This window comes from Galeopterus variegatus, unplaced genomic scaffold (genome assembly GCF_000696425.1).
Source record: "Galeopterus variegatus unplaced genomic scaffold, G_variegatus-3.0.2 Scaffold560, whole genome shotgun sequence".
Lineage (NCBI taxonomy): Eukaryota > Metazoa > Chordata > Mammalia > Dermoptera > Cynocephalidae > Galeopterus > Galeopterus variegatus.
The window spans coordinates 513,567-526,774 of NW_007726671.1; the positions used below are offsets into that span (position 1 = coordinate 513,567).

A 13,208-nucleotide genomic window follows, 5' to 3' on the forward strand; every position below is an offset into this window, starting at 1 on the left:
CGGAAAAAGCCAAAAGAAAAAAAAAAAAAAAAAAAAAAAGAAATGGCAATATTTTACATATAATGGGTTACATAAAGTACTGTATATTATTAAAATTAATTTCATATGTTTCTTTTTAAATTTTATAATGTGCCTACTAGAAAATATAAAGTTACATATGTGGCTCCTAGTATGTTTCTATTGGATAGTGCTTAGGATAAAGGGTTTTTTTCCTTAACCATGTTACGTATGTTACCTTTTCATAAAATTAAAAACTAATAAGTAAATGAAATAAATTAGAGGAAACACAGCAGCATTTTGGAAATGACATACAAATTCCAGATATCCTATACCTAATAGGCTTTTTTGTTTTTAAATTGTGGTCCTAATACACTTTTAAATCAAGTTGAATTTGTGAGCCATAAGGAAATGATTAAGAACTGCGTTCTTCTCTTTCCTCAATAGCTACCTCTTCTACAAAATGAGCCCCAGGAACAAGCCTCACACTGGGAGCCCTCTCAACACACCAGAGACCATTAGCATCTGTGAATCCTTCTCACCGGCATCAGAGTATAAAAGCCTTGACTCAAGGCCAAGTTGCCTCCTTGGACTCACTTTCTCCAAGGCCTCTCCCAAGGCCCAGGCCATGCCCACAGCACACACTTAGAGGAGGCGACTGGCTGGTTCTGAGCCTTAATGCTCAGATAAGTTTCAGACACAAGGAGTGAACTTGGGGTCACTGCTTGCTTTCCTTTTGCTTTTGCCTGTTGGAATAGTACACTGAAAAAAACAGTGGCTCAAAATTCCAGATAATTTTTAGGGGTGATAATGGTATTATGATAGTTATAGGGAGTTTTTTGGTTTTTTTCCCATAGAGCGCCTTATCTTTTAAGAGACATACTGAGACACTTATGGATGATGTCTGGGATTTGCTTCAAAATAATCCAGATTGGGGCATGGGGTGAGGGTGGAACTGAAACAAGACTGGCCGTGAGCTGATAGTTGCTGAAGTGGGGTGATGGCTTCATGGGACTTGGGACACCATGCTCTCTACTTCTGCCTATGTGGGAAATTTTCCAAAAGTGTTTCAGGGAGTAAATTCTTCTGTTTTTCTATACCAAAGGACCCTGAAGAGGGTTGATTCTCTTCTGTGTTATAATGGAGACACTATGGGAAAGCTGCTGGAGAGGATTGGATGGTCTCAAGCAGTCACTTCTATAGCCACTGACTGGTATATTTCAAAAGGAACTCACTTTTCCATACTGGCCAGCCATAAAAAAAAAAAAACTGGAGAGGATTGGATGGTCTCAAGCAGTCACTTCTATAGCCACTGACTGGTATATTTCAAAGGGAACTCACTTTTCCATACTGGCCAGCCATAAAAAAAAAAAAATTTTTTTAAATAAAAAATAAAAGGAACTCACAGTACAAATAATATTTGGGAGTATAACTGTAAACTAAAGTCCTTGCAGTCTTGCCAATGGCTGATACCTAAACATCTCTTGGGGCAAAGATTCCCAAACCTGCCTGGCCATGTGGGTTCTCAGAGTCCTCACTGAACACCAAACTCCCAGGCCCCTTGACTAGCCTTGCTGACACCCACTCTCCAGGAGAGAGCCTGGGATCTCTGCTTTTCACATGAGCCCCTGGCAATGATTCCACAGGGCAAACATTGATGGGGGTGTGGAGGTCTTCTAGTACAACTCCAGTAACTGAAAAGAAAAACAAGCAGCATATCCCCACGCTGGGAAAGACCAAGCTAAGTCATCTCATGAGTTAAAAGCCACATGAGTCAGTAAGCTTTGGGAGGGTAGTGGGGAAGGAGACTGGGGTGGAAGCGCCAGGCAAGGGCTCTGCAGCCACTATCTCTGGGAGAAGTTCCTACCCCAGGCCCAGCTTTACCTAGAGTCTGCATGGCTTGCTGGCTCTGCTGGACCTGCTGGGACATCATCCTGCTGATTCCCATGAGACTCTCTGTGATGGCGCTGGATGTCTGGGCCAGGCTCCCTTTGGTGGTTTTCCTAAAAGTCCAGAGGAGGCAGGAGGAATGTCAACAAAAGCCCCACTGCCAAAAAGCCCCTATTCAAATGAGATCCCATTTTTTACCTATCAAATTAGTACACATGAAATGATCACAGTCAATGCTGGCAAGGGTGTGCTAAGGCCATGCTCTTGTAGACCGTTAGTAGGAATGTAAACTGGTACTCCCTTTTGTAAGGCAATTTGCCAATACATATTAGGATCCTTAGGAATGTTTATTCCTTTGACCCAATAATCTCATCCCTGGAAATCTCTCCAAAGGAAATATCCAAAAATGGATAAAGACTTAAGTTTTAAGATGTGCTCTGGCATATTATTTACAATACTGAAAAACTAAAATTTAAATATACACAAACAGGGAATTGGTTGATACAATGGAGTAATATCTACTATTAAAATGAGGTTTAAAAAGTTTTTTTAAAAACCATCAAGTTTTATGCTATAATACTAACTGAAAGATTAGAATACTAATTTTATATATAGCATGATTTTAACTTTGTAAAAGATATGGGAGGAGGCAATATACCAAAACGTTCATGAGGTAACAATTCATTTTGTAATTCATACTTTTCTTATTTTACCAATTTACTACAAATAAGCATGTATTTCTTTCACACTTTTGAAAAAATATTACAAATAATAAATAAAAATAAAATTATTTTATAACAATTTAACAAAATAAAATAATATAATAAAATTAAATTGTTTTCTCAAGCTAAAAACGGGTTCCCTACAGTGAGTTGTACAGCTTCCCAATTATCTATTCTATTATCAGAGCCCAGAAAGACAGAAGGACAGGTACCTTTGCCTTAAGGGATCTCCTCCCTGGAGAAGTTCTGCTTTCTCTAGGTTGTCGATGGCAATTTTGCATGTGAGATTAGCTTTCCTCCATGAGGTCTGATTGCTGGGATCAGAAGGGTCATGCATGAGTTTCTGTTGACTCCACCAGGCTGTTAGTTCAAATCAAAACAGTGCTTTTTTCCAGCAAAGGAGCAGGAGCGATGGGAAAGGCCACCCAGGTGTAGCCCACAGAGTCCATCCCCACCTCCCGCCACTTCCTCCTCTTGGTTGCCCCAACAACTGCTCTATCTTGGGCCTAACAGCTCTATTCTGGACACTGGAGGCCATCTCTGCCTCCTGGAAGTTCTTTTTTTTTTTTTTTTGTCTTTTGTCTTTTTTCCGTGTCCGGCAACGGATCGCAACCCTCAGTGTTGCCCCCGTACCGGACCGGGGACCGGCAACGGGATTGCAAACCTCGGTGTTGCTCCCGCGCCTCGCTCAGCCAGTGAGCGGGAACCGGTCTGTATGTGGGATCCGAACCCTCGGACGGGAGCGCCGCCACGCTTCCCAAGCGGCGCACTATCCAGTGCGCCACCGGGCCGGCCCCTCTGCCTCCTGGAAGTTCTGTAGCTGTCCTGTCCCCCCAGGCAGCTGGAGGGGCTGGAAACATGGCACTCCTCTGTTTACTGCCCCACCATGGCTCCAGACTTCAGAGTCACATCAAAACTCCCCAGCTGGTACCTCTAAGGCTTTTCTGCTCTGACTAGTGCACTGGCTGGTTCTGTTCCTGGAAAGGCATGCCTTGCTCATCATTATATCTCCAGGACCTAGAACAACTATTTCTGGCTCCTCAGCTGCTCAGTTAATATATCTTCTAATAAGTAAAAAGATCACAAAAAGACAGTCTTTCTCAATATTTCTTCAAGGTTTGCTGTTCATTACATACTACAGACCACTCATGGCCAATAAAAACATATTGTATTAGCAGGGCCTGGTTTGACATTTGTCTACATTCTTTACCTAATCTCTCTTGTGAGTGATAACTCAAATTTGGTGAAAACTCCCTGGGCTTAGCAATGCAACCTTTGTTGACAGACTATAAAAAAGCTAATCGAGTCCCTCTGAGAATCAAACCCATGCTCCAGAACCCTTATGCAGCTGGCTCAAATCAATTGTGTTAATCCCTGGAAATAATCAAAAATTAAAACAAAGATGCCAGAAAATGCTCACATCAATAAAAAAGAAAAATAGAGTACATGAACTGATAGGGTGTTTTTCTAATAGCACATCTATGCTGAAGGTCTTCGAATGGGCTCTCTGAAATTTAAATAGCATCAGCTATACCATATCATACCCGCCATTTAAAAAGAATTAATTACATTTCAAACTATGTGTAAGGGAGTTCTGCAGGCGTGGGATACAGAGATGAATGGGCAACAGTGCCTGCCCTCAAGGGCTCACATTTACTGGGGAGAAAGACAAGCAAACAAATACAGTGTGACAATCACGAGAACCCAGGCAAGCACAGCTGCTGTTTCAACATACAACTGCCAGAGTGTTAACTTACTACCTTTTCTCCTCTAGCCTGTAACTCCACATCATGCACAGCCATTCCGAGCTTTATACCCATGCTAAGTTAATTGTGTCAGGCATAACTTCCTATGCTTTATACAACAGCTCCTCTTTACTTGATGTTTATAGTCTAAGTACCCTTGGTTGTTGAGGAAAGCAAAAGCCATCCCAACGGAAAGTAATCACGAGTGAGCCAAGCACTAGAACACCGCTCACCACTCACACACTCCACCCTGCTTGGACTGGCCTCCACCAGCCCATGTCTTTGTCAGCCTGTCCCTTCCTGGTGGCTGGCTGGGTGTTACACAACAGCTGCTGTCAATGAGAAGGATGCTGGAGAATCACTCAAATCAGAAGCAAAGCCACAGACAAATGCAGACCTGGCAGGGTTAGACCAATGAACAAGGGATGAAGAGAAAACTTACAGAGATGACATAGCAGGGGCTTCAAAACAGAATGATCCAGAGGACTGGGAAAGTTGATGGAGCCCTCAAAAATTTTTGCAACAACAACCCTCTTTATGATCATGGTAAAAAGTCGAAATGTGAAGGGAAAGGTACTATTTCATGTTGTCAGACAATTTTGTTGGAAAAGTTATACCTCTCCCAATTCAATATCAAGAAATAGCACTCAGCTGCAATTATAACCTCAATTTTGTTTAACATAACGTAAGCTTATTTACATTTTTTGTTTTATTTTTTTCAGATAACATCCTATTAAAAACCTTCTATATTTTGGTCCCTCTTAACTAGGTTCACTTTCAGTGGATTTTTTCTGGTACCAATTATCTATAGATCAAAACAACCCTATATTACAAAAGCAATCATATTTTTTGTTTTTTAAAAATATAAAATACAGGGGCCGGCCCGGTGGCGCACTGGATAGTGCGCCGCTTGGGAAGCACGGCGGCGCTCCCGCCCGAGGGTTCGGATCCCACATACAGACCGGTTCCCGCTCACTGGCTGAGCGAGGCGCGGGAGCAACACCGAGGTTTGCAATCCCGTTGCCGGTCCCCGGTCCGGTACAGGGGCAACACTGAGGGTTGCGATCCGTTGCCGGACACGGAAAAAAGACAAAAGACAAAAAAAAAAAAATATATATATATATATATATATATATAAAATACAGTATAATGTTAAATATGCTTTTGTGAACTATGCATAGCTCCTTCTGCCCATATAGACCCTGCTTATCCCTCTCCCCCACCCCCCATTTGAGACTTACAGAACATTCAGCCTGTGTGTAAATGACACAATTAAGTCAACATACAACCAGGTTTATTAACCTAACACATGCACAAAGCTCACAGGAAGCAAGTGACCCAGCAGAAGCCACTGGCAGTCCCTGCCTACCTGAGCATCTGCTTTTTGTGATTCTCCACTTCCTGAAGTAGAAGTTGCTTTTCCGACTCTTTGTCTTGCTCTTTAGCTGACTGCTCAAGCTCCTTTGGGGGAAAATAGCTCTGTGTTAAAAATGATTTTAAAAGCCAATGTGAAAACAGAAGAGCACTTCTATTTCTGGCGGGTGCTAATGACAGCACTTGAAGAACCCTTTTAAGACAGAACATGTAGGAATGCTGGGTAATATATAACACACTTCCTTTGAATATACATGCTCCTCAACTTACATCAGGGTCATATACCCTGATAAGCCCCATCATAAGTTAAAAATATCCTAAGTCAAAAATGCATTTAATATACCTAACCTACGTCATAGCTTAGTGTAGCCTACTTTAAAAGCTCAGAACACTTACATTAGCCTAGACTGGGCAAAATCATCTAACGCAAAGCCTATTTTATAATAAAGTGTTGAATGACTCGTGTAATTTAGTGAATACTGCACTGGAAGTGAAAAACAGAATGGATGTATGGACACCTGAAGTACAGTTTCTATTGAATGTGTATTGCTTTTGCACCATTGTAACGTTGAAAAACCCTAAGTTGAACCATTGTAAGTTGGGGACTTCTGTAAATAGCTAAGTTTGCAAGAAAGTAAGGAAAATTCCTACAGACCAAAAGTGAGAAGGGAACTAAAAGCCAGAGAAGTCAGTCTGTGAGTGACAGACAGCTGTCCTGGAGTGGGAGGTGCTGTTCCCGCAATCTTAAGCATGCCTGAAATGAAGAAGAAAAAAAGAAAAATGACAAAATATGAGCCCACTGATCCTACACTTAGATATCATGGGAATATCAAACTGCTGTGTGTTTCCAAATGCTCGCTCTCAATTTCTGCACCTATTTCATTAGAGACCAGTAACAGTTTGAGAGTTTTAAAACTCATTTAAGGAACAGAAAAATGAAGTCTCAGGCCATCTGAGGCTGAGGCTGGAAATTGGAACTGAGTACACCACAAATCCCAGGACCCACAAAAGGTTATTTGCTCAGTGAAAAGGTCTGGGAAAATGTCTATCCACCAGTACAGAATGAAAATACGGACACTTGTCTTCCTTCTGCTGTGGGTTCTGAATAGAGGGGTAAAAAGAAAAATCTCCCCTGAGAATTTATAACCAGGGAGCTGTCCTCACACTGATCTGGGGTTCAATTTATCTTCTCTGAGTGGTTTGAGAACCTCCAGGAAGAGAAATTAACATAAAAAACATTCCCAGACTTGTGATAATCCCAGGAGACCTGGCAGAAAGCAATTGCAAAAACCTCTGGAGAGACTTGCCTTTGACCCAGGCTGCACTAAGTCCCACAGATGAGGTCAGCTGAAGATGAATGCTCACAGTCCAAGATAACTAAACACCAAGGAACCAATCCACCACAAGTGAGAGTCAGCAGACAACCAGTAGTATTAGAGCCCCAAGAATTTCAGATGATAGAACTATCCAACAGACTATAATTAAAGACGTCATTACACCTCAAGTCTCAAATAACCCCATTCCAATTTTAATCCGCTTCCTAAGTATTAAACAGATTAAAATTGGAATGAGATTTTTTTTAATAGATTAAAACAGGTTCCAGCCTAAATCAAACTACTGATCTAAAACATCGATGTATTAGCTCATTTATGTACTAATTTATTTAGATACTCATTTATATACTAATTTGCACACACTGGTCTGGAACAAGTATATGTATCCACCATTTCAATAACTCAGAGATGATTTCCAATTTACTGGAAATAAATTTATTTCTTTATTGCCTCCAAATATTGCTCAGGTAGAGAAAAAAAGAAATAATCAACTGTGAATTGGAAAACTTTTGCCAAAGTAATTAGTTAATTATTTGCATAATTATTTGTTTAAAATCTATATTCCCTACTTGAATATAAATTCTTTGAAAGCAGAGCTGTCTCTAGTGTTCATATACATATTCTTTATGCCTGGCACATATTAAGCACTGAATAAGTGAATGGAAGAATGGGTGCATGGGATGAGCAGAGCTGTCTCTAGTGTTCATATACATATTCTTTATGCCTGGCACATATTAAGCACTGAACAAGTGAATGGAAGAATGGGTGCATGGGATGAAGGGAGGGAGGAAAGGAAGAAGAAATGTACAATTTCCTCTCAAAAGGTTACCTGGAAGTTCTGTCACAGAGAACTAGCAATAGTTCTAGAGAAAATAACAGGGGCAGAGTAGCTGTCAAATTCCAGTTTGAGAACCATATGTACAAAGACAGACACATAGATATTTACACATAGTCAAAGCCCAACAATTACTATGTGTAGGACATCATATTTTGAGGATATGAGGCCAATTTTCTTCTTGTATCATACAATCTTCTTGCAAATACACAAAAAAGACATTCATGTAAGAGCTAAAAATATCAAACAAAAATTTTATATTTATTTCCATGTATAAAGAGAGTATGTGAATGCTTAGGAAACAGATTAAAATTGGAATGGGGTTATTCATTTGGTAACCATGTACTTATTAGGTCCTTACTAGGTGCCAGGGATACACTGGTGCTCAAGGTGCTGACATTACTGGGGGGGGAGGGGGGCATAATAAATACATAAATGAATTGGTGAGATAATCTTAATTAGTGAAGGAAATATACACCGGATGAGCATATTTAACAAAAAGATATTTTTTTAAAAAAGAATAAGGAAATACTCATACCGGAAGTGGTAGGTATAGTGGAGAACTGAAGTCATGCTGAGTTGAAGAAAGGTCTGTTACGAAATAAATTAGCTTTAAACCTTGGCTCACTTGGGAGAGTGCGGCGCTGGGAATGCCGGGGCCGGGGCCGTGGCCGCGGCCACAGGTTCAGATCCTATATAGGGATGGCTGGTGCGCTCACTGGCTGAGCATGGTGCGGACTACACCGTGCCGAGGGTTGCGATCCCCTTACCGGTCAAACAAACAAACAAAAAGTATCTAAATAAATGTCCTTTGATAAAGAATTGGCTAAAAAAATTACAGGTGTAAAAAAAAAGAATGAGGAAGGTCTCTAGTTACTCATTTCCAATACATATTGGTAAATTTAAAAAAGCAATGTTTTAGTATGCTACCTTTTAGATGAAAAACAGAGAAGAAATAAGAAAATACATTTGTATTTTTTAATATTTGCATAGAGAAACTCTGGAAAAATACATAAGTAACAAAAGTGGTTTTACCTGTTTGGAAGAGGAGAACAGAGAACAAATAAAGGACATAACTGAGACTTTTCAACTGTATGAGGGCACTTCAAAAAGTTCATGGCAAAATTTGTATTATCTCTTAATTCTATTTTTTCACAAACTTTTTGAAGTACCCTTGTATGTTGATATTTAGATACATATACACACGTACATAAAACATGTGAAAGCAATACCTATGAAAAAATAAAAAATTAAAATGATTAAATCAGTGCCAGAGATGGAAGCAGAAGGAAATCAGCTATAGTGACACGGCTGAAATTGTAAAGTTAACTCCTATGACAAAAACTGCATATTTTCAATTGCCCTTGAAAATCCCATAGGAAGGCAACACACAGGACACAGACATATTGTTTTTCAGGGGTCCAGCTGGTCTGCTTTTCTATCAGCTTTGGAACAGACTGTCATTTTCTGTTAAGCAACAACAGAGTTGTTGGCTGGCCTTTGGGGCTATGTTAAATGAAAAGCACAAGTCCCCAGTACCACACGCAGCGAGACCAGGTGCCCTCAGACCCACCCAGGGATGGGCAGACCCACACCACCCATCTCACCCTCACTGAGGGCACAGCAGTAGAAACATTTCCACTATTCAAACTGCTACTTCTAACTCTCTAGTGTTTTTTGAGATGGCACATATACTATAGTATATAGTTAAGGAAGATGCTGGGCAAAGTGAGAGCATGAAAAAAACCCAGGAGATCCTGGTGATGGATTGAGGCGGAGAATGAATGAATGGGTTGGAGAGAGTGACAGAGAAGAGAAAGCAGTTGAAGTGACCTCAGAGGTTTGGACAATAGTGTCCCTGCCATCCATTTGTTGACAGAGCTGGCAGTGTTCCGCTATCAGGTTCCTCATTTATACCTGGAGAGTAGGTTAGTAGAGTCAGCCTCATTGTCTAAATGTTTACCACTCCCTCCAGTTGGTATCTGAAGAAGCTGGACAGCTCTCAAGCAAATGTAAGTCCCAGGACTGAGCCCCTTTCACTGTTACCCATTTTCAGCATCTCATTTCTGCAACCACTCACCTGTATTCTGTGCCGTAACTGTTGAAACTTCTCTTTCACTTTAGTATTTAGTTCAGTAAGTGCACTTAAGGGTCCTGAACAATCACGTATATCCTAGGAGACATTGAAGAAATGAGGGGCCTATCTTGAGGCAATGAAATAAAATGACATCATCTGCACAGTGAGAGATTAGCTCAGACCACAACTAAACTGGCCTACTGGCTGTAATTCATCCTGATCTTTGCGGTTTACCTCTGCAACACAAGCAAAAACATTATCATGTACATTTTTCTCATTCCTCTTTAGATTAATGTTGAGCAGGTAATATAAAAGCATAGAAAGAGACACAACTCTGCCTTGACCTAATTATTAGTCCCTAAAGTTTAATAAAACATCACCTGGCCAATGTGACAGGCTTAACATAGCTTGTATTCCGAACAATAACGGATATCCAAAAGTGATACTGTAACTTCAGATCCTTCCAACTCCACAATCAGGATGTTTAAATCTCTGGTATCATATAACAAGATTAACTTCTTCATCCTGATTTTGCAAACCATCTGTTATAAGTCACAGGGTTTATAGACATATCTAAGAGTAAATTTAGAATTTGTTTCTGGACATTCAGAATTGCTGGAGCCAGGTTTTACAGCAGGCTCTAGAGCCAGACTACATGGACTCAAATCCTGGCTATAGCAAAGTATTAGCTGTGTAACACTGAAGAAGTTACTTAAGTTCTCTGTGCCTATCACAGCGTTACCTACCTCATAGATAATGTATATATGTAAAGCACATAGCAGAGCAGCTGGAGCACAGTAAGAGTGCAATACATCTAGTTATAATCAATCTTTCTCGTGAGCAATCACAAGAACCCAAATGTTAAGACAGAGTACAAAAGGGGCCTAAGCAGTTTTTTTTTTTTTTTTAAGATGACCGGTAAGGGGATCTTAACCCTTGACTTGGTGTTGTCAGCACCAGGCTCACCCAGTGAGCTAACCGGTCATCCCTATATAGGGATCCGAACCCGTGGCCTTGGTGTTATCAGCACCACACTCTCCCCAGTGAGCCACAGGCCGGCCCCGCCTAAGCAATTTAAATTACACAAAAAGGTAATTTCATTTGTAGGAATCCTAAGTTAATTTTTCTAGAATTGACCCAGAAGTTTTGTCACTTATACATTGGAGAATCAAAGTTCAAGAAGTTTAAATGTTTGCATCAATCTTCTGTCACTTGCTCTCTGGCGTGCTCATTAAATCACACTTCCTTGGGGCCAGCCTGGTGGCGCACTGCTACAGTGCGCCGCTTGGGAGCGCAGCGGCGCTCCAGCTGAGGGTTCGGATCCCACATACAGACCGGCCGCTCACTGGCTGAGCAAGGTGCGGGCGCAACACCGAGGGTTGCGATCCCGTTGCCGGTCCCGGTCCGGTACGGGCGCGACACTGAGGGTTGCGCTCCGCTGCCGGTCACGAAAAAAGACAAAAAAAAAGAAAAAAAATAAAAAATAAAATAAATCACACTTCCTTGCATCATATGATAAACTATTAATTTGCATCTGGTTTACCTGGGAATCCCTACTTTCCATAGCTTGTTACAGATTCTGTAACCATTCTCTCTAATGGTTGGTGACATTTGTTAGAAATGGAAACGATTTGCTTAAAACCAAGATTTAAAACTCTTGGTTTCTTTTTGCTAAACTCATGGAACCATTTCTATATTCCTAACTCTTGCCTGCGTCAACCGGTTTACTGCACTACTGCCTTCTACCTCAAATGGCTTAAGGCAAAGCACCTCACTTTTCCCATTTGTAAAACGTAGCAGAGACTCTCAGGTGCTTTTCTTAGGCCGACTTTCCCACTCTGGGTCCCTGCTTTGCCACTGTCTGCCTTAGATTCCATGCCTTGGCGCTCTACTCAATTTCCTTATTTACAAAACCACAACTACTGTCCCGGTTACGTTCATTGCAGCCGGTGCCTCCCTTAACAGGTGGTGTTGGGTGCCACGGGGCGCCACGGGGCACCAGACCAGAACTGGCAGCAGGGAGCGGGGCTGACGACTTCTGGGAGTTGCCAGATGACTGGGAAGGAGGTGTCAGAAGGCGGAGCCAAAGGCCGGCCCGGTGGCGCACTGCTACAGTGCGCCGCTTAAGAGCGCGGTGGCGCTCCCGCCGAGGGTTCGGATCCCACATACAGACCGGCCGCTCACTGGCTGAGCGAGGTGCGGGTGCAACACCGAGGGTTGCGATCCCGTTGCCGGTCACGAAAAAAGACAAAAAAAGGAAAAAAAACAAAAAAAAGAAGAAGGCGGAGCCAAGCAAGGCGACGGGAAGGTTGTGAGGTGGTCAGAGGCGAGGCATCAGCCAGGGGTGTGGGTCGGAGGGGTTCAAGCGGGGCCACCAAGGAGTAGCCTGGTCAGGGGCGGGATACATGGGAGTGCCCCAGAAGAAGGCGAGCCAACGGCACCCGGATAGAGGGCCAAGGCCAATGGTCACGGGAACTGGACCAAATGGGGACGACAAGGGGGTAGCCGGCCATGGGACGGGGCCAACGGCCTGAGAGACTTGATCAAATAGGGAAAGTTCGGGAGTGAGACTGCCGAGCTCACACGAGGTCAGCGAGCTTGGGTTAGCGCCGCTGGAGGCCCGCAGGGGTCCCGGGAATCAGTACCTGGATAAGCGCCTTCACCTCCAGGTCGAATTTGACGATCTCTTGGTTACAGATCCGTACGTGGACATCTTGGGGAGCCGCCATGTTGGGGACGCCGGCTACGGGCAGCGGCTGTGCCCAAGTTCAAACGCGTATTCGCACCGCCGTCTTCCCTCCCCGCCTGGTCTCGCAGCAGCGCCCCCTAGAGACAGACGTGAATGGCAAACGAGGGTCGCCGCGCCTAGTCGTGGAGACTTTCCTGACACGTGAGGGGAAATCAGCCTCTGCTCTCGGTTTGGCCCTAATAAAACGAAGAAGGGAAGAAGGAATATCAAGAACGGTTAATAGCGGTGTCTTTCCATCTTCCGTCTATCATCCATTCTAAAGACCGCATATTTTTAGCATAAAAGAAAAAAAGACTGGAAGTATCAATTGGGATGTCTCTGGAAGGTGCAATTAACAATTTTTTTTATATTTTCTTTTTTTTTTTAAAAGATGACCGGTAAGGGGATCTTAACCCTTGACTTGGTGTTGTCAGCACCACGCTCAGCCAGTGAGCGAACCGGTCATCCCTATATGGGATCCGAACCCGGGGCCTTGGTGTTATCAG

At 42.5% G+C, this 13,208-nt stretch overlaps 1 protein-coding gene across 2 annotated transcripts in view; it reads right to left on the reverse strand.

The window, feature by feature from the left end:
• BNIP1 (BCL2/adenovirus E1B 19kDa interacting protein 1) overlaps positions 1–12,725 on the reverse strand; it is a 15,261-nt gene extending 2,536 nt beyond the window's left edge. The window contains exons 1-5 of one of the 2 annotated variants that reach the window (XM_008570034.1): positions 12,620–12,725; positions 9,978–10,070; positions 5,724–5,815; positions 2,822–2,923; positions 1,882–2,000 (exon numbers count right to left, since the gene is read on the reverse strand). In XM_008570034.1, coding sequence (XP_008568256.1) covers positions 1,882–2,000; positions 2,822–2,923; positions 5,724–5,815; positions 9,978–10,070; positions 12,620–12,703 — 490 coding nt within the window. In that variant the 5' untranslated portion in view covers positions 12,704–12,725. Of the gene's footprint in view, positions 1–1,881; positions 2,001–2,821; positions 2,970–5,723; positions 5,816–8,435; positions 8,550–9,977; positions 10,071–12,619 lie in introns of those variants that run through there. The other variant, XM_008570035.1, reaches the window with a different exon arrangement.
• Positions 12,726–13,208: the final 483 nt, after the last annotated feature.